The sequence below is a fragment of the Lissotriton helveticus genome, chromosome 4_1 (assembly GCF_964261635.1).
Source record: "Lissotriton helveticus chromosome 4_1, aLisHel1.1, whole genome shotgun sequence".
Lineage (NCBI taxonomy): Eukaryota > Metazoa > Chordata > Amphibia > Caudata > Salamandridae > Lissotriton > Lissotriton helveticus.
Window position 1 is genome coordinate 37,426,615 of NC_136063.1, and position 25,469 is coordinate 37,452,083.

At 43.1% G+C, this 25,469-nt stretch overlaps 1 protein-coding gene across 1 annotated transcript in view; it reads left to right on the top strand.

The window, feature by feature from the left end:
- Positions 1-25,469, top strand: part of LOC144827835 (chromaffin granule amine transporter-like) — a 548,688-nt gene that overhangs the window by 70,745 nt on the left and 452,474 nt on the right. Inside the window, exons 4-5 of the mRNA XM_078686001.1 lie at positions 3,174-3,257; positions 8,628-8,720. Coding sequence (XP_078542127.1) covers positions 3,174-3,257; positions 8,628-8,720 — 177 coding nt within the window. The remainder of the gene's footprint in view (positions 1-3,173; positions 3,258-8,627; positions 8,721-25,469) is intronic.

The following is a 25,469-nucleotide window of genomic DNA, read 5'->3' on the forward strand; positions in this document are numbered from 1 at the left end:
TCAAAACAGAAGTAGAGGAGTTAGGGCAGAGACTATCACCCGTAGGTTGACCCTTCACAGCTACCTGAATTAATCCTGAAGCCCCTGCCGGGGTAGTATTCCCCATAGCAGTGGCTGGCTGTACTTTCCCCGGGCCTTTGCTATTTATCAATGAAACCAGTCTATCAATTTTAGAAGATAAGGATTTAAAATGAGTATTGATAACGAATTCCATATGAGCCTGGAGGTCGGACAAAAGGTGGGTAGCCCAAAGAGGGGGACCAAGATTAGAAATACGGGGGCCAGGATCACAATCGCCACTAGCAGGATTAGGTGCTAATGCCTTAGTTGGTTTACGCGCCTTTTTAGGCGTCTTAGATCTGGCACTGCGTATATACTCCTTAGAAGGTGTCAAGGAAGGGGGATATGGAGATTGAATAGTCTCCTCTACAATATTGAAATCAGACTCTATCTGAGCACAGGATAAGTCTGAAAATGAAGGCATGAGGGAGGACATAAAGTCAGCAGGGAAAGCAGTGGCTACAGAACAATCTTCCAAAAGAGTAGAGGAAGGCATAGCAGGAGTGATAGAAAGACGCCTTTCGGTATTTTCTATTGCATTAGCCACAACCCCTATCGTTTTTTGAAGCATTTTATCAATGGCCGTAAGGCTAGGAAGTGGTTGGGCAGATGCCGCTAGTTGCCCAGTCATGGGACGAGAACCAGTCGTCTTATCAACTTTACCCCTGCTATTGCTAAAATGCCACTTACACCCAATTGGGGGTAAAATAGAGTACTTAAAATACACGGCTAAACCAGATGCAGGAACAATACAAAGTTATGTCAGAGTGGCCCAAGGAAAAATATCTAATTAAACAACAAATATTAAAAATCACTTCGACTGCATAGTATTAGATAACATTAAAACAAAGTGCCGCGCTAAAGCTCGCCCAGCAGTTAGATCGTCTGTTGAGGGAGAGCTTAAAGAGGTGGCCCAGCCCGGCCCCCTTTGGTCCCTGACAGCCACAGACGGTCCCGCCCTTGTCCTGGGCTTCTCCCGGCGATGCCCGCGCGCGTCCCGCGTCGCGGATAGTGTCAGGAGTTTAATAGTAGAGGAAGGAGGGGCTAGCGTGCCTCAGGTGCTCCTGGCTCACAAATTAGCGCTGGGCTCCTGGGAGTGGTATTCTGTCTTTTCCCAGGTACACGGAGTGTGCCAATGAGCAAGCTGCCCTTTCTCCCCGTTGTAACCCTCACATATTCGCCCTCAGACCACGGGCAACACAGGCTCCTCTACGCGGGCAGGACAACCAAGGCGCCGGCAAGAAAGCTCCACGCAGCGGCACCCACGCCAGTGGGTGTGGCAAGCTGTAAAGTACTGCGAGGCTAACTCGCCTCAGGTGCTCCTGGCTCACCAATTAGCACTGGGCTGCTAGGAGTGGTAGTCCGTGTTTTCCCAGGTACACGGAGTGTGGCGATGAACAAGCTGCCCTTTCTCCCTGTTGTAACCCTCACTGATTCTCCCTTAGACCACGGGCAGCACAGGCTCCTCTACGCGGGCAGGACAACCAAGGTGCCGGCAAGGAAGCTCCACGCAGTGGCACCTGCGGTACATTACACAGAACACACAAAAGTCATTGGTTTTAACATCAGAAATTTTCCAATGCAAAAGCTATTGGCCACATTGAAATTAGTTAGGCATTTAACTTTTCTTCTGTTTTCATGGCTCGACTGATGTTGACTCCAAGATTGAGAAAGCCTCTGACAAATATTCTTCAAAGACTGATATCTATGCGTATCTCCTAAATTCAGATGGCCAGAGCACGAAAGTCTGCCGCACAATCAACATGAGCTTCCACTTTGTATCTTCTCTTAGACTATGAGTACTCAACTCTGCACTTTCAAGGAGAAGTTCCAATACACGCTACAGATATTGTTGCCCATTTGACTTGGACAAGGCACCCAGCAGGATGGTACCAGCCAACATGCCACTATGAAAGTGGCAAGACAAACAAGTCTGCCCGATGCTTTCCAGTCCCAGTCTGGGATCCCTCCACCTGGTGCCTCAGTCTTGGGCAGTGCGGTCTTATATCTACCACCTTGGCCAACACTCCTGTGGGTTATTCTATCACTGTCTGCTCCACCCCTATGTTAATCCCCCCACCCCATGGCTAATCTTCCATTCCATCCTTGCACAACCCCCCCCCAAAAGCCTGGATCTGTCTCGCCTTTCACCAAGCCTTTTCCTCCTTATTTAATAACAGTACCAAGTCTGCGATGAAGGCCTGCGAAAAGGCACATTGCATGTTGCTTCAACCATCCCAGAAAAGGATGCTCAAGATTAATAGCCTCAATAGCTTTGAGACCCTCATGGGTGATTTGCTGTGCTTTATATATCCTGATTGATTCATTGGTAGTATTCAAATGTTTTAATGCAGATCACCCCCCCTCCCAGCCTCCCCCTCCCCCATCGTGCAAAAGGTAAAATCACCTAGGCCCATGGAATGGCATGTTTTCTCATACTCATTCTATAAAATTGTTTACCCTGGACATATGTAGCAATTCAAATATCGCAGTCACACTCAGTCATCTAATTTAAAAATGCAATCAAATACATGATTGCCAACATGCCATCGGCAGCTCATTGTCCTCAAAAGTGTAAACGTGTGATCCTTTATGAGAAATGGGAGAGAAAGATTGAGAGGTATTTAGAGCCCTCTACAGTCCTTCACTTGGACACCTGCTTCCAGCCAAGACATGAGTGAAAAACAACATTAAAGACAGCCAGGGCTGGGCTGGGAACCAAAGCAGACCTGGAAAAAAATGTCAAACCTGGGGAGCAGTAGAAAGTCACAAAGGTGTCAGCAGGAACCCTCTGCCCTCCATAACTGGCCTCTATTCGCTCCTTCCCACCTGGAAAATGCCCAGTGGAATAACCAGGCCATCCAGGCCTGCTGATGACCCATTTCAGAGTGACTCCCTGCCACTCTGTTTTTTTGCACTCAAAATGCATTCGCTCTACATTAAAACATAGCACTGTTGATGGGGTAACAGCCAGGGTACAGTCTAGAAATAAAGCAGAACAATTTTAGGCATTTTAATTCTTCTTTGTTTACCATGAATATGGTGTGATGAAGGCTGTTGAAGATGGGCAGTGCAATGCCTGCTTATGCTGTTTTCTCTTATCTCCCTTGCAGTGTTTGCTTTCTCAGGAACATACACATTGCTGTTTTTGGCGAGGATGCTGCAGGGAATCGGGTCTTCCTTTTCATCTGTGGCAGGTGAGACACAAACTAAAATACAAAGTGATTCAGTTGGTTCCCATTTTGCGTGGGAAGCAGTGTTGAATGCCCAAGATCAAAGAAGAATAAGGGGAATCCAGCTGGATCTTGGATCAGGCAACTGATAATGAGCTGGATCTGGCATCTGGCCCTATTGAAATATGTTCCATTTGCCTCAATGTAAATAACTGACACCAAGACACATTTAACCACTCCCACACGTCGCCTGCTTTCCATTCATAGCAGCAACCTGCATAGAGTGACGACAGTCCTTTCACTTTCAACTGCACCCAACACAAAGGCCTCACTTAAAGGGTTGTCAGCCCCTAGCGTATTAGTGTCCCATCCTGGCTAAGAGCTGCCTGGAACCTAATATCTTAAATCCATTGCAATGGAGAGAAGCAAAGCACTCAGCCTGTTAAAACATCACAAGTGCTTTAGAGAAATTATGATTGGAGGAACGTTTTTGACTTTGTCCAACCTCTATGAGTAAAAGATACACCTGCACAGTAAAAATGCCAGATGTGGTAGTCTGTATGAATAATTGCACCGCTAATGATTTATGTTGGGAAATGGCCCTCTCTGAAGGGTCACCCTAATTTGTTGCCTTCCTCCTCTGACCTTTTTGTTGGCTCTCGCACTTTACCACTGTTAACCAGTGCCAAAGTGTATGAGCCCTCTTCCCTAAACATGGTGGCATTGGTGTATATCTGATTGGCATATTTGATTTACTAGTAAGCCCATTGTAAAGTGATATATTATATACCCAGGCCCTGTAAATCAAATGCTACTAGTGGGCTGCACCACTGATTGTGCCACCCACATACGTAGCCTTTCAAACCTGTCTCAGGCTTGCCACTGCAGTGTGTTTGTGCAGTTTACTGCCACTTGAACTTGGAATATAAAACTACTTGCCAAGCTTTAAACTCCACTTTTATTATATATGTCACCCCCTGAGGTAGGCCCTAAGTAGCCCTTTGGGCAGGGTGACATGCAAGTAAAAGGTAGTATATGTACGTTTATGTTTTGCATGTCATGGTAGTGATAAACAGCTTATTTTGTTTTTCACTACTGTGTGGCCTACTCCTCTTATAGGCTAGCATTGGGAATTTGTTAATTCAATTTTAAGCTGTAATTCTTGTTCAGAGAGGAGTAGCTTTTTCATGTTTCACATGTTTGGAATGATAATGATAAATTCTCCTTATTGGTGAAGATGGAGTTGCCATTACTTTTTTAGAAATCTCACTTTTAGAAAGTGGACATTTCTTGATATTTACTACTCTGTGTGACTTGGAGCCTGTCTCCAATACACTTCTGGGACTTTATGCAAGCCAAAACACAGGAAGGACAGGTGTGTCTGAGTACCCATCTATAAACATCTGTATTCTGATGGCCTTGCCTGGGCAGGTTGGATGGATAGGCTAACAATTTACTTGAATAGGCAGTGTCCTGTCCCCACACAATGGACGGATTACCACCCACAGATAGCCTTCCAGACTTTATTTGAAAAGGATATTTGTGCATTTCAGAGAGCTGCTTTGAAGTCACCCCATACTTTTGGGTATAAGTACAGGGTCTGTGACCACCTAAAATCAGACACTACTGGACTTGTGACTGAAGCTCTGACAGAAGAACTGATGTGCTGCTTAAAGGACTCAACTGGGATTGCTCATCTATGAGCCTGATTCTCTGTTTGTTGCAATAATTCTTGCTGTTGTTTGAATTTGCTCAGGAGAGCTGGACTCTGCCTTCACTCCAAGTGATCTCCAAGGGCCTGTTGGTTTATCTCCTGTTGTTTGAGACTCTGGGATATGTAAGGTTCTACCCCTGCTCCTGTGCTTGGCTCACTGGAAATGGCCCAGATACTCACAATTCGGATTTTGCCGCATCTCCAGTGTGCATGTTGCAGAACTGGCGCATCTACCCAGTTGCAGTAGTAAAATCTATGTATTGCATCAGAAGGAGCAATTTTCCTCCAGAGATCAATGCATCAGACAGCTTATCATCAATGTTGCAGCTTGGTGAGATCGACGCTTCCGCTCCACTGTGTGATACAATCCAGTGCATTGCTCGATGAACCTCGACTCCAGCACCCCGTGGAGAAGATAGGCCCACCCTGCACCTGCAGGCATTTATATTGACGCATCTTGCTATTTGCGACCAGGAAAGGTACTTCATTCACTTGGGCCTGCATGGGTCCTGTAGCCAGCCAGCGCACTATTGTGGTTGCCCAAATGCTGACTTTGCCCCGGTCTAAGTGGCCCTTTTTAGCGCTACTTGCTTCAAATCGCTTTACTCCATTTATTCCTTTAAAATTCAATATCTCAACTTCTATATATTGGATTTTGGTTGATTTGGCCTTGTTTTGTTCAGAATATACAGTGTGTATTGTCGCAGGGATTCTGCTCCTACACAGAACTGTGCATGGAGACTTGGAACCTCAGTGAATTAGGGTGTGTCAAAACTCACCTTAGTAGCCAAAATGTCCTACCAGACTAGCAATCAGTGTGTCATTGGTTCTTCCATACTCCCAATGATTTGACAACCCAGAACATGAACTTAGTACACCTCAGGTAACGTAGAACACATGAACACTCTTTCGTTATACTAACATACCAGTCCAGAACGAGGAGTAAATGAAGACACGTGCAAGTTTGAAATATTTATTTCTAATGCTGTGTTCTCAGGCGCAGTATCTTAGCTAATACAAGCAAACATATTATAAGCAACAAGGTTATCAGCATAGTTACTATTCCATAAAATACAAAGGGTGAAAGCATGTTAAAATGCTAAAGGGAAGAAGTCTAAATAGCACCTCAGTCTTACCCTCCCTTGCTAGTATATTATATTATATCTAAAGAAGGTCTCTTTGGGTTTTAGAAGGGCGGCCCCATACCTCTGGTCTTAGTAGAAAGGGATCACATCATCTTCTAAACCAGCTCTCTGCATGCGAATATTCATCAAGTGTGTTTGCATGCTCTCGGCAGTGCATTATTAAACGCGCCAAAACCGGAGTTGGCCACAGCTGCATATGTGTTATGTCTAGGACGTGCGCTGATCAGACCGAACAACAACCACTGTGTTGGAATAACCTTGAAGGCCTCGGCACTCACTATTCAGACAGAGCTTACCAAGCAAAACTGATACAATAGGAAAACTTAATATTCTCGTGTGAAGCAAAATATTCTACTAGGCTCAAAGCATTAATAACAATATGCATCGGGTGCAGAAGCAGCAGAAAGGAAAAATGGCGGTTAAACTTCTAATAAGCTCATGCTAACTTAACACAGTGTGAAGGCAAAGCCTATCTCCATGACAGTATGTGTTGCACAAATACTTTACACATTGCCTCTTTAGGTAAGCCTGACTGTTCTTTGCAAAGCTACCAGAGGATGAGCACAGGTTATCTTTTAGTGTGTATCTAGCGTACCTTGGCTAGAGTGGTGGTTCCTGCCAGGCATGGGGGCATACCTCAGCCAAACCAGGAATCCCATTTCTAACAATGTAAATGGCACTTGTTTTACTTTATTTTGTATTCCTTTTCTTTTGCTTCTAACACCAAGTTAGACTGTCAGAGTGCTTTAAATCACACACAAATTCTTCAGAGACAATATATCTTACACAAATGTCTAAATCAATATACAGAAAATGTTACATGTGACAATGAGGGTTACAGGGTGTAGACAAACGTAATAATTTAAAATGTAACAAAATGATTTGGTTTTGAGTTTACTGCTATTACTTTTTTCCCCAAAGTACCCTTTTTAACAACATTGGAATAACAAAACAGTGAGAAAGAACAATAAAGTTCTAAACTTATACCTTGCATTCTGCATACATTTAATAGCTCACTGCTCTGTATTAGAAGGGTTGTAACCTGTGAACGGCAAGTAACAAGAGGATATCTGTGACTACAGCAGTAACTCATTGAGCTAGATACATAAAATGCAAACCTGTGATCTGAAAGTTACATGCTTTGTTTTGCAGCAGGCATGTTAACCCGGCTTTTAGCTACCTTATGATAATTCAAAACTGAGATTAGATCAACCACCAATGTTATCTTACCAGCCTTATTCTGCTGGACACACAATGATGTCTGCAGCATGCGCCTTAAACCCCATAAAATATATTTAAAATTCAGCTTGTTTGTGAACAATTAGAGCAGAACATATTTACTGTGACGTTTGTCCATGTTGCCAATTTCTGTCAGTCTTTGTTTTCATGACTTCACCCCTCATGACTCTAACACTTTGTGCTGCCATCCCACCACCAACAACTTATGGGATACCAGAGTAAATGTTTTTCCATTTCCAGCACTGACTTTGACACGAAAATCAAGGGGCAACTTTGTCATAATGTTGCGTAGCCCTTGCACCCCGCAACAGGGCGCAAGGGGGACACAACCCTAAAGTTGGGTTTATCAAGCCCCTCAAGGCAACCTTGCGTGGCCCTAAATGGCTTAATAATGCTAAAGTAAAGCAAAGCAGCACAAATTGCTGTGTTTCTTTACTCTGTCCCAGGGAGGCATTCTGCAGCACGCAGAGAAAGAGGAAAATGCCACAGAGGATTGTTTTTGTACAGGAAGGCGTCCCTTCCTGCACACGAATAACCCTGTCTAGGTGCTGCCTAGCGTCACAAAGGCACACGTAGGCTATGGTGGAAGGGTGCCTGCGTTGACGCTAGGCAACACCTGGTGCACCAGCGCAAGGAAAAGACAGGAATGCACCATCAAATTCACGCCTTTCATGCAGCGCAGTAAGGGAGCTTGCTGTGCTGCACTGCGTGGAAGATTGATAAATCTGCCCCCGAGGGTCTATTCTTGAAAGATGGAAACGTAAAAAAGACAGAGATTCAGCGTTTTGATAGGTGAATACAATGTGTTTGATTGGTGTAACTCCATGATCGTTACCATCTGGTTCTGCCTCTGCTATCGCTCTACTTGCACAGAAAAGCATTGTGAGGAGGCCAGTTCTCGGCCCCGTCGCAAGTGGGTCCTGAGCAGTGACGATTCGCACATGTTTTCCACCTCATCCCAGGCAGGATATCACGTCTAAGCAGCACCCTGATTTTTGTGATCTGATATCGCTATTTCATTGTGTATTTCCAGTTTATATGGTGTAAACGTGTAGAATAATCTTAATTTAAGATGCCAGAAAAGTTTAAAGGACAAAGATTAACACATGTCTTCCTTTCATCTGCATCTCCCATCTCTATCCCTCATTTTCTGTATGTTTCTTTATTTTTTTCTTTGCTAAATCCTCCTTCCGGTCCTCCTCATTGAATCTCGTTGTCACATTTTAATGTATTACATTTTCCTCTCCTCCCACTTTTTTTTCTTTTCCTTTCTTATCTTTCCTCCTGATATTATAGGACTTGGAATGCTCGCCAGTGTATACACGGATGACTCTGAGCGAGGGAAGGCCATGGGCATAGCCCTGGGGGGTGTTGCTTTGGGCATTCTTGGTAAGTAAAAAGATGGTGGGGTAGACTGTGGGGTCTGGTTTGAGAGACTGTGATATATAGAGTACCATTTATCCTGATTTCGGGTCTACATGATTGCACTAGATATGTACAGTACTCCCTGGTAGTACATTTGGTCCATTTTGCCACAACAAAAATAGTATAATCTTCTCACTTCTTTCCAGTGCATAGCTGTGGACGTATTCTAAGTATGCTGGCTTAGAACTGCGGCTTAGGAGGAGTGAGTTAGAAAGAGAATTTAGGGGCATATATAGAAGCCCCTGTCGCCACCACAACGTCACTTATAGTGACGTTGTGGTAGCGATAAGGGCTTCACCTTTGGTACAGGGCAGCGTTAATGTGGCTTAACGCTGCCTTGTACATAAAGCCCCCTTTCACACTATGCTTAGAGTGAAAGGGGTGGGCAGTGGGTGTTGCGGTGGCCGTTCCACCGCCACATCCATTCATTTTGCCGCTGCCCCCTATGTACAAGGGTGGCGCACATAGGAGGCAGAGCGAACATTAAGACAATGTAAAAACTGGTGTTAAGATGGTGAAATGAGGAGGAATGCATTATTTCTCCTCTTTTTTGCTTTTTCCAAATGCGTTGCCTTGTGCCGCACACGTGGAGAAAGCAAAATGCCATTTGATTATATGTAGGAAGGTGCCCTTTCCTGCACATGAACAAACTTTAAAAAAATATATATTTCTGTCGCATGCAAGTGACAGGATGGCATTTTAGGATACCTTCCCACACATAAAAAATCCTCCCCTGCACGCAGCCACCCTTGCACTCTGGTTCAAGGGTTCCTGCGTAGGCACTACATTTCTAAATGTAGCGCCATCGCAGGGGAAAGCACAAGGCTGCCCCACACTTTTCTAAATATGGTGCAGCCTTGTGTTTCAGAAGTGGAGGAGAGAGGAGCTAAGCTAGAAAGGCTAACATCTCTCTCCTCCATTTCCTTGTACATATCCCGCTCGGTGTCTGACTCTGACTGCTCTAAATACGCGTTGGCATAGAAAGTAAGGGTGCGTCAGGTGCTGTTGCCCTCCCCACCAGGCCCCAGTACATTTTCAGCGACATTGGCAGGAAAAAATACAAGAAACAATTAAATTCAGCTTTATACATTTACAATTGCCTGTCTGCCAGCTCCCTGTATTTTGTCTAATCCAAATGGTGTTTGGTTTGACAAATTGTAGAATATGTATGCTTTTGTTGCCATATGTTGCATTATTTGAGGATTTAAGAGCATAGACTTGAATGCCACGGATGATAGGGTGAAAGAGAAGGAGAAACAGGGAAGCCCTGTCAAAAAAACAACTAACACCCATTGATATGAAAATTATTTACAAGCTTTTCCACAATTTAGAACGATTTATAAATATATTGCCATTAACTGAAGTATAAATGAGACGGTGTTACTCAGTGTTGAATGGGGATGTGACCTCTTGTACTAAGCAATGTATGAAACAAATCAAGACACATTAGGTAAAGGCTGTCAATACAATACTTTATTCTGCTTTTTCTGTGAATATTTCCTAATTGAGATGCATCTTATGCTATTGCAGAACCACAAAGCTATTTTCGCTGCTATCGTGGGCCGATCCAGTGTTTACTGGCACGCCTAGCCCATTATCATAACACATAATGCTTTTTTTCCGAGCTTTTCCATCTTTAAATGATTCCATTAATATGAGAGCATATCCTGTTATACTTTGCCTATTATATTTAGGCATTTGAGATTATACACACCAAGAAGAAAAAGAGAATATTTAATTTTAGACGAGGGATGGTGTATGAAGATTATGGTGTGTGCGTGGACAGAGTCTGGTTTAAACCAGATTACCGAAATCAGGGTGTGGTCAGCGAGGGCTAGTGTAGATGCAGCTGCCACGGTAATAGGAAGTAATAACTGGCACAGTAATGCCAGCCGCGGACCGTGCAGGTACCAGCGGTGGGCCGGTTAAGGGGGGCTTTAGAGGGACAATGCTGAGGGAAAACGAATTATTTATTTAATTTCCCCTCTGCATCGCCCCTCGAAATCCCCCCTTACCCAGCCCCACCATCCCACTGCTATTACCTGCATGGACCGCGGTGAATAGACAGCTCACCTCTTTTTGAGACATATAAAAGTAAAGTGAGTTTCCCAATATCACACATTAGAAGCCGCTCATCGGGTATGTATGATCAATTTCTAAGTTACTGGACCAAATCTTCCTCCTTATGTTGTTATGTTGTGTTATGCTATGCTATGCTATTTTATGTTATGTTATGTTATGCTATGTTATGCTATGCTATGCTATGCTATGCTATGCTTTGCTTTGATATGTTATGTTATGTTATGTTATGCTATGTTATGTTATGTTATGATATGCTATGCTATGCTTTGTTATGTTATGTTATGCTATGTTATGTTATGTTATGATATGCTATGCTATGCTTTGCTATGTTATGTTATGTAATGTTATGTTATGGTATGCTATGCGTTGCTATGCTATGCTATGTTATGTTATGTTATGCTATGCTATGCGTTGCTATGCTATGCTATGCTATGCTATTTTATGTTATGTTATGTTATGTTATACTATGCTATGCTATGCTATGATGTGTTGTTACAGTATACTTTACTCTTTGGCTTGTATTTTTTTTTAGAGTTGGCCCGTCAAATCCTTCTGTGGAGTCTGATCTACCTCCTCCAATCCATAACCGACACTATTTATGTTCATAAATGCCGTCCTACATTGCTTAGACACCATGGGTTGTTATAAAGTGCAATTATGAAGTATATTGCTAACAAAACAGACTTCTGAATCCATAGGGAAATAGGGAAATTTTTGAAATACCCATATTAGTAAGACGTATGCTCTCACAATAATTACATAAGTACTTGTTATAAATTGTATTATTAAAAAATGTATAATAGTGCAAGTCCAATAGTAAATGCCACATACAGAACCAAATTACATACATTCGTTATAATTCACTTGGATTTGATAGAGTAGAGACAAGACCCTTCGCATGGGTAAAACAGCTACTTCCCCACCCCGGAGCTGCATTGCTCCATCCATCAGCAGTTTGGCTATTTGCTGCTGCGACTGCATGGCCAACCCGAGACGGCGGCTTCTGCCTGTACACTTGTAGATGCACTGGCCTCACCCCCCTCCCCACATGGGTAATTGGGAGTCAGTGAATCGCGGCAATAAGTAGCCTCACGGGGCAGGTTCAGTGCGGTGATCTGCTGGAAGTGCCCTGACATCGACCGGTTTTGGTCTCGACCTGGACCCTCATGACAGAGCTGGATAACTGGCCTGGACACAGGACGCTGCTCTCGGTGGTGGTGTGGTCTGGAGGACCCTGAGGCTGCGTCCTGTGTTCCTGACAGCACTGCGGATGGAGCCTACATTTACAGGTCAGTGGGGAGGTCCCCCCATCAGAGACTGCTGTAGGGGTACAGAACAGAGCATAAATGGGTGCCCTCACAACGATATGGCATGCAGCACTTAGTCCCCCTATACTCAGTTTTCTACATGTGTGTGGCCTGCTGGTAGTGACAATTGTGGGTCGTGGCGGTTGGGCACCAGCTAGCACATTTCAATTGCACCAAGAGTGGACGTTGCTCCTGTCTCTAGGAGGTGATAGACCCACGTTATGGCCACTGGTTTGCTCCTCTCCGGCCAAATGGAGCCCCCTCTTCCCTGCGTGGGTTAGGGCTTCACAAAGGTGACAGTTCTACAGCAGAGGCACAGCATTGGCATACATCCTCTCGGCTCTACTACATGTGAGTGCCATTCTTTATCAACGAAGAAGTCTGAATGAGGGCACTGAACAGTGGGACCAGCAGCTTAAGTTCACATGTGGCGGGGTCACCGTAAGGTTTCAAGGCCCAACAATGGATCTTTTGACTTCATATAAATAAGGTGGCGCCCACAACTAGACACAGCAGCTAAGCAGTAAACATTCAAGTGAAGTATACTGTCACCATTAGTAGTTGCTGTTGACGAAACAACACCACTGTGGCATCCAGCGATAGAGGCGACACTACTAAATAATGCAACAGTTGAATGTTGGCAGGCTCCACAATGACCCATGACTCCAAGAACCCAATAGTTAATCAGCAACTTGGTCTGAGACACTAATCTAATATTGTTGTTGTTAACTACAGGCACTTGCCTCCTTTGAACTTCAGCTGCACGCATACAAGTTGTAGAGTTTGAGTTGATCCATCGTATGGTCCAGTGCCACCCAGTCATTCAATTTGCTAGTAATCATGGGCAGGGAAAAGCCAAGAACAACATCCAGATCCGGGAGGGCAGGGTAGCTCTCACTTCCCTCGTAGCAGTCATCCAGTCGTTCGCGTCAAGCAGAAGCGGGAGCGGTAGCTAATCTCCCAGTGGATAAATTGGACATGATCTTGAAAGAGATACGAGATTCGAGGTGCACGCTGGAAAATCAATTGGTCCACAGAGCAAAGTGCCACAAGTGAACGCTCATGAAGAACAAGTACGTCAAATGAGCCAGCAGATTGACTCTCTCCAAGCTTGTGCAGATGATGCGAAAGGTCGGGCCTGATGCAATAACCTCTGAATTGTTAGCTTCCCGAAGGGATCAGAAGGCCCTAACCCAAAGACTTATATAGAGAACTGATTGAAAACGGTATGTCTGCACACTTTACTGTGGAGCGGGGTTACCGAGTCCCTATACGTCTGCCAATACCTGGAGCAAACCCCCGCCCAATATTGGCCAGAATTCTGAAATACAGAGACCGTGACCATTTGTCACAGGCAGCAAGAGACAATGGCCCATTACAAGTAGACAACATGAAAATCTCGATCTTCCCCGACTACACGCTAGCTGTGCAGTGTAAACGTTTTTATTTATGGAAGTTAAAGCTCCGGTCCGGGCAGGAGGCCTCACATTTGCCTAACTGTTCTCAGCAAAATTGAAAATCATATAACCAGCGCTCTTTCTTTTTTGATACACCGGAAAGTGCTTGGGATTGGCTGGACAGGAACTTCCCAAATATTCTACCCACCAGACGGATGGACTCTACGCAGCCGAAACCACAACATGCCCCCTGAAGATGCAGAAGGGGGCCCTTCGATCTGCCATGACCTCCCGCACCTCTCATCCACCTATCTTCACCACCCCTTTAGTTGAGGCCAATTCAGACTCTGACTTGGGCAGAAGTGTGGCACTGATTCCCTTGGAGTCCACGCAGCTAAGTAATGATCCTGTTTGCACGCTGTTTGCGTGTAATATGGAACATTGTCACTGACCAGTTTGACTGTGCACTTCAAGCTTCCCATGTAGACCCTAAGACTGACCCCACAGTCATGTTCACCAGTACATACATTACTATCAGCTAGATTCATCAAGCTTAATTGCGCTCGCAAAGGGCCAGAGTCTGAGAATCTGGCCCTTTGCGAGTGCAATTTTTGCATTTGGGATTCATCATCCCAAATGCAAAATTCGCTAATAAAGAATTCGCACATTTGCGAGGAATTGCATTTAAGGAATCTCTATTTGAGATTCCTTAAATGCAATTCATGAACCATTTTGAAATTGCGAAATCACAATTTAGGACCGCTATTTACCACGAAGTCACACCTCGTGGTAAATAGCTAAAACTTAGAAAAATGCATTAAGTTGCATGTTACACACACATGTCCTTTGGACATGTGTGTGCACAACATCAGTGTAAATTCACATTTCAGGGGTGCTACCCCTGCACCCTTGAAATCGCATCCTTATTTGCGATTAGCAAATTGCTAATCGCAAATAAGGAATAACTCCCCATTCATTAGGCCCATAGGAATGAATGGGGAGTTATTCCTTATTTGCGATTAGCAATTTGCTAATCGCAAATAAGGAATGTGTAGGAATCCCAATTTATTTAGCAATTCCTACATGAATCCCGTTTTGCAAGTCCTTAATAGCGATTCCTTATCAATCGCTATTAAAGACTCGCAAAACAGCCCTTTCATGAATCTAGCTGTATGTAATTTAGAGATTACTTGAGTAACAGAAATGGACAGAATAGTAAGGGGCATATATAGGAAGGCGTTTGCGATTCGCAAATGCCGGAAATCACAGAATTATGGTGTTTGCGAATCGCAAACGGTATTTTGATATGTAAGTGCCATTTAGCAAAATAAGAAATCGCAAAAATAGCAATTCCTTATTTTTTCTCAAGCATTTAAGGAATCGCATTTTTGCAATTCCTTAAATGCTATGTAGGGGTGCCTTTAAAATTGCGATTTTGACTTAAGGAATCGCAAAATACCACCTACCTCAAGTAGATGGTATTTTGCTATTTCCTGTCAAAATGCATTTTTTTTTAAAATGTAAAGTGCCATGAGGCGTACAGACATGCGCTTAGGGCATGTATGTGCGCCACATGTACTTACAGGCACATTCCAGGGGTGCAACGGGTGTCCTTTAGATACCCTGGCACCCTTGGAATTGCGATTCTCAAATTGCGATTTTCTCATAGAAAATCGCAATTTGAGAATGTATCCCCATTCATTCCTAAGGGCCTCTTGGCCCCATATGAATGAATGGGACACTCATTCCTTAATTGCGATTCGCAATTTGCTAATCGCTATTAAGGAATGTTAGAGATTCGCAAAACAATTGCGAATTATTACCTACATTCCATTTTGCAATTCTCAAACAGCGATTCCTTAAAAATCGCTATTTGAGAATCGCAAAATGGAAATTACCTACATATGCCCCTAAGTTCCCTGGCCTGGCCTGTTCTGGGAGGTTCCATGCATTGCTCACTGTTTATAGGTGGAAGTGGTATATGCAACCACCCCCACAGGAGTTAGCAACTGTTTGATGTGAACTATGTTGACTTTTCTTGCACAGTTTGGTCGAGTGAAATTAGGTCGTTGGACCCAGTATTGGGATAAAGTTGTATTGATAGTATTTTTGCCACATAGTCCAATGTTGGGGGATGTCACGGGGGCGTGGGCGGGGATCAGGGGGTTTTGTCACTATACCCCGATGATATCAATTGCCAATTCTTATACTATCATATCTTGGAACAATTCACAAGTGGCATAGAATAGCTGCACAACAGACACTGGAGAGTTACATTTTATACAACAGCATATTCCGCCTTTTCTAGAGGGGCTGCAATATAGATATGGGCGGGAATCCCCTTCTCCCTCAGTGGGAGCAAGATAGAGGACAAAGGACAATATGTGTTTTTGTACGGGGGACATTGGATGGTAAACATGTGGTGTAAGGGTCCATTTATACTCCGAATGTAGATCAAGATGCCTTTTTGTCACGAGTTTCCCTGGTGGTCTCGGACTGGTCACAATACCCATTGTTATTGGGTGGGGACTTAAATGCGATGTTTGATGTGTTTCTAGACTGCTCTTGTCCTCCCTATTCGAATACTGCTGCACACTTCCAAGCTGCTGCGTTAATGCGATGGGCACAGGCAAGGAATCTACTGGATGTTTGTAGATCCCCGCATGTTAACATGCAGGAATATTTATTTTACTCTCACCCCCACAAGTTACATAACCACTTGTTTAATTTCCTTTGTTCGCCAGACTTGTCCCTGACCATTAAGCAATCAACTTTTCTAGGCAAGAGCATATCTTATCACAATCCCATAGAATTAATGTTGACTTGGGGCCATTCCCCCACGCCTATCCCGACTTGACAAATGCAGCCTTTACACTTAGAAGACCAAGTATACCGAACCACATTGGCTACATCCATCACCACATATTTTACTGACTATAAAGGAACAGCCATGACCAGATCCTTTGAATGGGAGGCCTTTAAAGTAACAATCCGAGGGTTCTCCATGGGCTCCTTTGGGGGAATTAGGATGGAAACGATCAGGGACATAACAGACCAGGAGGGGGTTTTGCAGGCAAGAGAAGTGGCAGCCCAGGTGAGCAGGGATGGGGTAGAGCCTTTACAGGCAGTCAGGATAAGAGATGCAGAATTATTAGAACGTTTGAGGACTATCGACTTTAATGCACACACACTTTGCACGCATTCTGAAGCAGATAGAGCCAGCGATTAATTAAACCTCAAACTACCCCACTCCCATATTAGCGACAAATAATGCCCAACACATGTTGCAAAGCCATACACCACTCCCCTTCTAGACCTGACAGAAGCTACCACTTGCTTCCTTGCAAATGTAGAACTCCCCACTATTTCGGACTCAACTGTCAAGGAGTTGGCAGCTCTGATTACTAAAGCGGAGAAACGTACAGAGATTAAGGCATTACCCTGTAATAAAACGCTGGGCTAGGATGGGCTCCCTATTGAATTTTATTCAACCTTTGCAGCAACAATGATCCCTAAATGACTACAGCTTTATACCTCCTCACTTAAAGAGGGCACACGTTCTCCCACTACCAGAGAAGCATTAGTCACATCCATGCTGAAGCCAGACAAGGCTCCTACTGAACTTACATCCTATAGGCTATAGGATAATCAGTAAGATTTTGGTGTCGCTGATTCTTCCCTTACTTCCCCAGCTAGTACACACAGATCAATGCAGGTTTATACCCAAACACAGCACTTCACTAAATACTTGCTGGCTACATGCCTTAATACATGCAGCTTCGGCAATAGCACAGTTCGCTGGATGTTTATCAATAGAAGTACGCCAAGCTTTTGGTACCCAGAGTTGGCCACATATGCTGGCTGTATTGACCAAATTTGGCTGTCCCGTCACACTTCAATTGGATAAAATTACTCTACAATAATCCTACCACCCGTGCTAAGACTGTGTCGACTATCTCACCCACTTATAAATTGTACCGTGGAACATACCAAGGTGGCCCCCTGTCGCCCTTTTTGCCCTTATTGTTTCTATTAGTGCTAGAACCTCTAGCATAATATTTTTGTCAGGTTATGGTCCCTTACAGTATTCCAATAAATGGAGATTACATGCTGTTGTATTTTCAAGATTTGAACAAAAGCATGCACACAATAGCTGCTGTGTTATCACAATTTGGGGAAATGTCCAGATTATGTCTCGATGCCTCAAAATCAGTAGGGAATTCTTTCTATAATACCTATGCTAGTCTCTATTTAGACTTTGGCTGGATGCAATTCAAAGTCGAAGCCATAACATTTAAATACTTAGGAATATACATCTATAGAACCAGTGTTGATACAATAGATGGGAATGTGGTTAGAACTATTAATTCACTTCGCTCCCAGAACTCTTTTTGAAATACTTTGCCATTGGCAGTGGCAGGGCATTTAGCTGTGTTCAAAATGGTCATGTTACCCAGACTTCTTCATAACTTTGTGAATCTCCCGGTTCTTCTGCCGGCATGGATTTTTAAAACATTGGATACCCTATTATCGTCCTTACTTTGGGGATCGGGTAGACATAGATTAGCATCAAACACTCCTTAGCAAATGTATATCAATTTTCAGGGTAACACAGGTATGTAACATGTTTAGTACGTACAAACATAAATAATAGGCAAGAAATGATGCTTCTTTCTTCTTTGTCATTCACTTTAATGTGTGCAAATATTCACAAAATGTTCTGTACAGCCAACAAGGCTGTGTGATTGTAAAAACACAAAAAGGCCAATATATATATATATATATTACCTACTGGCGGTCGCCAGTAGGTATATATAGTTAGGATTTTTTCTCTATGGGATTTTTGAAAATTCTATGTGTAATAACTTTGGCGTTTGTGGACGGAATTGGCTGAAATTTTCAGGAAAATGGCACATTTTGTTTCTGAGCAGCCCTTGAAAATTTGGGGGGGGTTCGTCAAGGGGGGGCCGAGAAAAAAGGGGGTCCCAAAACGTGTTTTTAACATTGAGTTTTCCATAGGGCGGTTGGCCTCACTTTTAGCCCGAACGGCTGAATGGATTTGCACGAAACTTGGCAAAATTGTAGGGACTGGTAGCCCGATGTGCCTTTTGTAGGTCTCAATATATGTGCTCCAGTGGATTTTGAGAAATTAACGTTTAAAAAAAGATATATATCTGTAACAGCGGACCTGGCAGCGTCCCAGGACGCGTACTTTTCGCGCAACGGAGCTTTGTGAAGCGAAGCTGATTGGTTCTCCGGCGTCTGTCAACATTCCAAAAAGTCCGTAGCGGCCGCCATCTTGTCTCTCGGTAGGATCGAGAGACAAGAGGAGGTCAAAACAAAGGGGGAAATAAGTATAAGGGGGCATAGTAGATCCTCGCTGACCCCCTAGGTTTGATGTGGAGGTTTTAAAAGGGCCCCGCGGGGCAAAAAAATAAAATAATAATAATAATCGAATGGCTGAATGGATTTGCACGAAACTTGGCAAAATATTAGGGACTGGTAGCCCGATGTGCCTTTGCTAGGTCTCAATATATGTGCTCCAGTGGATTTTGAGAAATTAACGTTCAAAAAAAGATATATATCTGTAACAGCGCTCCGCTTCGCGTAACGGAGGTTTGCGAAGCTGATTGGTCATTCTGTCACTGGGCTATAGTTGGGCTACATCTGGCTGATATTTGGGCTACATTTGTTTTTTTGTGTGTCTGGCGGCCATCTTTGGGCTACATTGGGCTACATTGGGCTTCATTGGGCTACATTGGGCTACATTTGGGCTCCAACATATATATAGGCCAATGTAGCCCAATATATATTTTTCAAAGTTAATTTTCGTAAAAACCACTGGAGCATATATCTTGAGACATAGCAAAGGCACATCGGGCTACCAGTCCCTACAATTTTGCCAAGTTTCGTGGAAATCCATTCAGCCGTTCGAGCTAAAAGTGAGTCCAACCGCCCTATGGAAATGAAGGAAATGAATGGGTAATTTGTAATTAGCAAATAGCTAATCGCAAACTAGGAATGGTAAAGAATCGCTATTTATTCCTTAAAGTTCGCTATTTAGGAAATGCAAAAAACTTTGATGATACATATGGCGGTTCATCTCTAACAAGATAAGAAGCATAGGGATACATTTATGATGACTGACGCATCACCAGGGATGTGTTAGTCATTCTGTGCCGCTGTTCCGTCACCTATGGTGTGCTGCATTTACAATGCGGCGCATCATGGGGCAAAGACAGCACAGATGCGTGATGTATCTGTGCCGTAAAGGTGGCGCATTGCTGGAGTTGTATCGCAAGTGTGATGAAGCTCCAGCAAGGGTCGGGGGTGCCCCTGTCGCAGGGTTTCTGTTCTCACACAGAACTGTGGACAGAGGATTGGAACCTCGGCGAATTAGGGTGTCCCAAAACTCACGTTAGTAATCAAAAACTCCTTAGCACGCTAGGTACAGTGTCACATTGGATATAACAAACTCTCAATGTTTAGACAATCCAGAATATGAACTTATAGTACCTCAGGATACGTGGAACTCATGAACAGTCGGTCGTTATATATTTCTTAGAAACCAGAACATGGAGTTAAGAAGAACACATGTGTATTTGAAATGTTTATTTACTAATGCCGTCTTCTCAGGCGTAGTATCTTAGATAATACAAGTACACATATTATCAGTAGCAAAATTACCAGCATAGTTACTAGTACATAAAAAGCGAATGGTGATAGTATGTTAACATGCTGTAAATGAATAAGAGTTAGCAACACTTATAAGCAGCCGCGGGCCGTGGAGGGAGTTACGGTGAGGCAGGGAGGCGGGGAGGGGGAGAAGCAGGGTGGAGAATACAAGTACACATATTATCAGTAGCAAAATTACCAGCATAGTTACTAGTACATAAAAAGCGAATGGTGACAGTATGTTAACATGCTGTAAATGAATAAGAGTTAGCAACACTTATAAGCAGACGCGGGCCGTGGAGGGAGTTACGGTGGGGCAGGGAGGCGGGGAGGGGGAGGGGCAAGGTAGAGAGGGCTCCACCCTGCTTCTCCCCCTCCCCGCCTCCCTGCCTCACCGTAACTCCCTCCACGGCCCGCGGCTGCTTATATCTCACCCTCCCTAATACACATATTATATTATTTGCTAAGAAGGTCTCTTTGTGTTGGTTTAGGGCGTGCCCATACTTTAGTGTCTTAGATTTGAAGGAATCACATCAGCATACACCAGCTCTCTCTTCATGTGAACCGCATCAACTGTTGTGTATGTGTGTTCGGCAAAGCAATATAAAACCCGCCTCATGCCCAGAATTGGCAGAAGTTGCACTTATGTTATGAGTATGAAGTCGTGGAGATCAGACCTCATAACAATTCTGTATCGTGTTGTTCTTGAAACTTTAGCACTCGCTGTACAGATATAGTTTAACAAGCAAAGCAGATAGTAGAGCAATAACATATTATTCTCATGTAAACCACGATGAACTACTAGGTGGAAAGCTAAAGCAACAACTAAGTGTCGTGTGCAGAAGTTGCAAAAAAGGAAAAATGGCGTTTAAACCGGTAATGAGCCCATGCTAACTTAACACGGTGTAAAGATATCCAGGACCTAGATGACACCTCCCCATGATCCGGAAACGAACTGAATAAGATAATAGAAGTGCCATCTCATGAGAGCAGATTGCAAGTTTATATGTGGACGGTCCGCAAGGTAAAGCATTAAAAACTAGGAAAATTTAATGCTAAAGAAAAATAAAACAGCCAAGTACTTTATCGAGTCTTAAGCCAATAGGCAAGGTAAATAATAAAAACTTGACAAATAAGTCAATGAATTGTCAATGAAATGCTAGTACTCAGCATATCAAACATGAAAAAGGTCTATGACATAACTGTGTATGCAAAATAAGCTGCAACAGCCTCCAATAGGAAGTCACCGTCTTCATCCGAAAACAGTTCAGCCATCCAATTTAAAAGCGGAAAAGAACATACGTGCTCTCCCAGCACCGGATCCTCTATCACCATCAGAGGACAGCTCGGTGGGTTTTCAAGAAAGCTCTGTTCCAAGAAAGACTGTGCTGCCGCCAGTAAATTCCAGGGACCAAGTAGTCCATGCATCAATGCCACAGCCATAATCCTTTCGCCAGGACAAACCAACTCGTGAGTAATGATAGGAGTCATCAGCTGATTAAAGTCGACGTCAGGAGAAACCGGTCCGCAGAGACACAAATCAATGGCCCAATCGAAATCACAGGTCAGGCAGTGAAATACAGGCTGGACACAGGTGAAGTAGGAGAATCGAAAAGATAATCCATATGCCGTGCTTAATATCGCCAACGGCATTGTGCCATAATATTCTAGCATGCGATTGCGGAACAGTGTCAGCAGCTGCAGGGTGGGAGGTTGCATAGGAGGGACATCCATATTTAAAAATGTAAAAAAGCACAAGAGCGTCCGCTGGTAATGCAAGTAAAAATGCCAATCCACGAACCAGAGTGGAGAAAATAGAATGAAAGGAAGCAGGGATGACTCCAAAGATTTTCTCAAATGAAGTCACGAGACCACTGGTAACAACTTTAAAAAAGTGCGCCAGGGATTTTGTGGAGGATGCGTTAAAGATAGTCGGAACCATCTTGCTGAAATTGAAAGGCAAATCTGAATTGAAAAGGGTCTGCACCTCTGTACGGGTGTTCGCTATGTGAAGCACGAAAGTTTCACGGGCCGAACTCAAGGCCACCTCTCTCTGAGACAAAAGAGCTCTTATTCTTGCCATGCCGTTGAAATCTGTCCCAAGGTTGGTATTTGTGGCCAGATTGAAAACTCCCTATGTTCATGTGTGGGAGGAAATAGAACATTTCTGCAGCAAATAACCCGTTCACTTACTGTTACGATAAAAGGAATACTTTTAATTAACTCAGAACAATCTTCATTATTGAGCATCAAATAACTACCATTTTCCAACAACTTGAACGTGGGGATGATAGCAGGAACTGGCGTGCCTTGCAACACGCAAGCCATATTTGGTCGGTGTTTGTTGCATGAACCGTGTAACTGTATGTGCCTACACATTAGTGAATGATCTGGCGTCTCAGTGCATTCCTCTCCATTCAGATAAACTTCTTGATCATCTTTGAAACATCTGTATGTGTATGGAAGCGACCAGACCTCATGAAGAAAAGCACTACCTAAAGGTTCATAACGACCTATTGATATATATTTCATACAATTTGAAAACTTATATAAAGCAAAAGGCAGCGTTATTAAACCGTGGATAAGGCACGTTGCCAAAAAACCCGCAATCCTCTGCTGATGATGTCACTGAGCATGTCATGAATGATGTAATATGTGACATCATCAGCAGTGGATTACGGGTAATAGTATCTCTAGTTTACTCCCCTATAGCTGTCTTTCTTTTAACATAAGTGTCTGTTTCCTTCCCTTATACTTACTGTTTTTGGTTCGCTTCCGGTTCGCGTACCGGCGAGCGAACTGGGAAGCGAACTAAGAGAAATAGAGGTTGGCACAGTTCCAAATATTGTACCAATTTTTTAATAACGGGGAGGTAGTTCTGAAAAGAACTTTTTTTTTTTTGTTTTTGTTGTTTTATATTTGTTTTATTATTTTTCGGAACATTTTTTTACTTTTTTTGAATTTTTCTGAATAGTTTTATATTTTTTTGGGTTTTTCTTGGAGGGGGCAATGAAAACGATTCATTGTAAAGGGCTCAACAGGAGCAACAAAACAAAAAAAGAAGTATTTATTATTTTGGGCGTTTCGTACAAACTTGCATATGATAGTCAATAGCTCTGTTGATCAGAGTGATGCTTCTTTCTCCGTAGGAAATGAATCCATCGCAAAATACGCAGATGTGTTTTACTTCACCAAATTTCATTTGTATATTTGGCACCATCTCCCTGCCCTCTGGTCCCGTTACTTCCGGTACAACAGATCTTCTGGCCATAATAGGGAGATTATCTAGGTCGTTCCGAAACTGTGCAGCACTGTAGTTGTTAGGATGCCACCTAGTCATATGGCGATGCATTGTGTAGTTTCCGAAACTGTATTTTTTCTCGGTTCCTCTGGACAGTCTATCTTGACATATAAGGCAAGTTACGTATCTTGCATTTACTTTTTTCTGACCTTTGGGAATTTTAAAAAATTGCCAAATGAAGTTTTCTTTCCGGTGAGACGTCCTGGGCTGCTCAGGCAAAAACTGCCTCTCTTCGTGCTCGTCGTCCTGTTCCTCTTCTTCCTCTTCTTGTTGAATTATAACTTGAGCAGGTGGTCCACTCTTCCTTGGATGTGGTGGAGGTGGTGGGGAAGCACCAGCTGAAGCTACTAAAGAAGCCATTGCTCAGTGATCACAAAGGGTCTTTCTCTCACAATGATGAAAGTCAGAGTGAGGAAAGAAGGAGGGATTTTCATCATTTGGGAAAAACAAGAGTTCTCAACCAATCAAAAGTGTTCATTTTAGATTATATGACCTAGTCTTACATCATTAGGAAACCAAAAGTGAAATGAACCAATGAAAAGTGTTATTACCAAGTCACATGACTTGCTGTGTTTACGTTAAGCGCTTTGCAGGGCCTCCCGGTTTGCTTCCAGAAACCTGCGCTTTGCGACTCGCTTCGCGTACCAGTTCGCTAACGTAGCACGTCATATGATGTATCACGCGACAACGTGAAACGTCATGCGGACGGGAGGCGTCACGATGTTGTTTTCTAACGCGGCACTTGCGGTAAAGAAACGTTTACCGGCTCGCGGTCTATTTCGCGGCATCAAGGTCAGCTAACGGGAAGCTTCCCGATTCGCGAAGCGGGAACGAAGAAAAAAAAATATTTAAAAAAAAAATTATTCATAAACATATAAAATATATTTTTGGATTTAAAGAAGAATACATTTTACAGCTACAGATATTAGCTGTTAAAAAACCAATGAAATTCACAGAAAAAACCATAGGTTATAGACCATATATAGTTAGGAATTAGCATTTACAAAACCTTGAAAATTCACTGAAAAAACCATAGGTTATAGACCATATATAGTTAGGAATTAGCATTTAGAAAACCTTATTTTACTCACACAAAACCATTGAAATTCCATATATAGTTAGTTGCACTAACTATATATCGCGCACCCGCAATCCACTGCTGATGATGTCACATATTACATCATTCATGACATGGTCAGTGACATCACTGATGACATCACTGATGACATCTCAAATGACATCACTGATGACATCATCTAGTGTCTGTGTGTTTTTGTAAAGTTTAAATACGTTTTACATATTGAAGAATGAGTGGATGTATGGAAGACTGAGTGTGTGTGTGGCTGGCTGGGAGGTGTGTGACTCTGTGCATATCAATGTGTACTTGTATCAGTGATTGTATAAGAGAGTAAGTATGTGTTAGTATATGTGTGAAAAGTATGGTGTTCTGTGTTTAACTATAGATGAGGAAATCGAAGTGTGATTGATTCTTCACAGGACTGACTAGGTGTATGAGTGCATATGATAGTGTTCTAATAATAACTGACTGTATGTATGAGTAATTGTATGGGTGAATGAGTGAATGTGTGTGTAGACGTACGAATCAGTGAGTGCGTATGTAGTAACTGGTATTGGTGTGTCATGATGTCATCAGTGATGTCATTTGAGATGTCATCAGTGATGTCATTTCAGATGTCATTAGTGATGTCATCAGTGATGTCACTGAAGTATGGTGTTCTGTGTTTAACTGTATAGATGAAGAAATGGAAGTGTGATTGATTCTTTACAGGACTGACTTGGTGTGTGAGTAACTCCATGGATGAGTGGCAGTGTGTGACTGTCTGCATAGGTGTATGAGTGCATATGATAGTGTTGTAATAATGAGTGACTGTATGTATGAGTGATTGTATGGGTGAATGAGTGAATGTGTGTGTAGACGTAGGAATCAGTG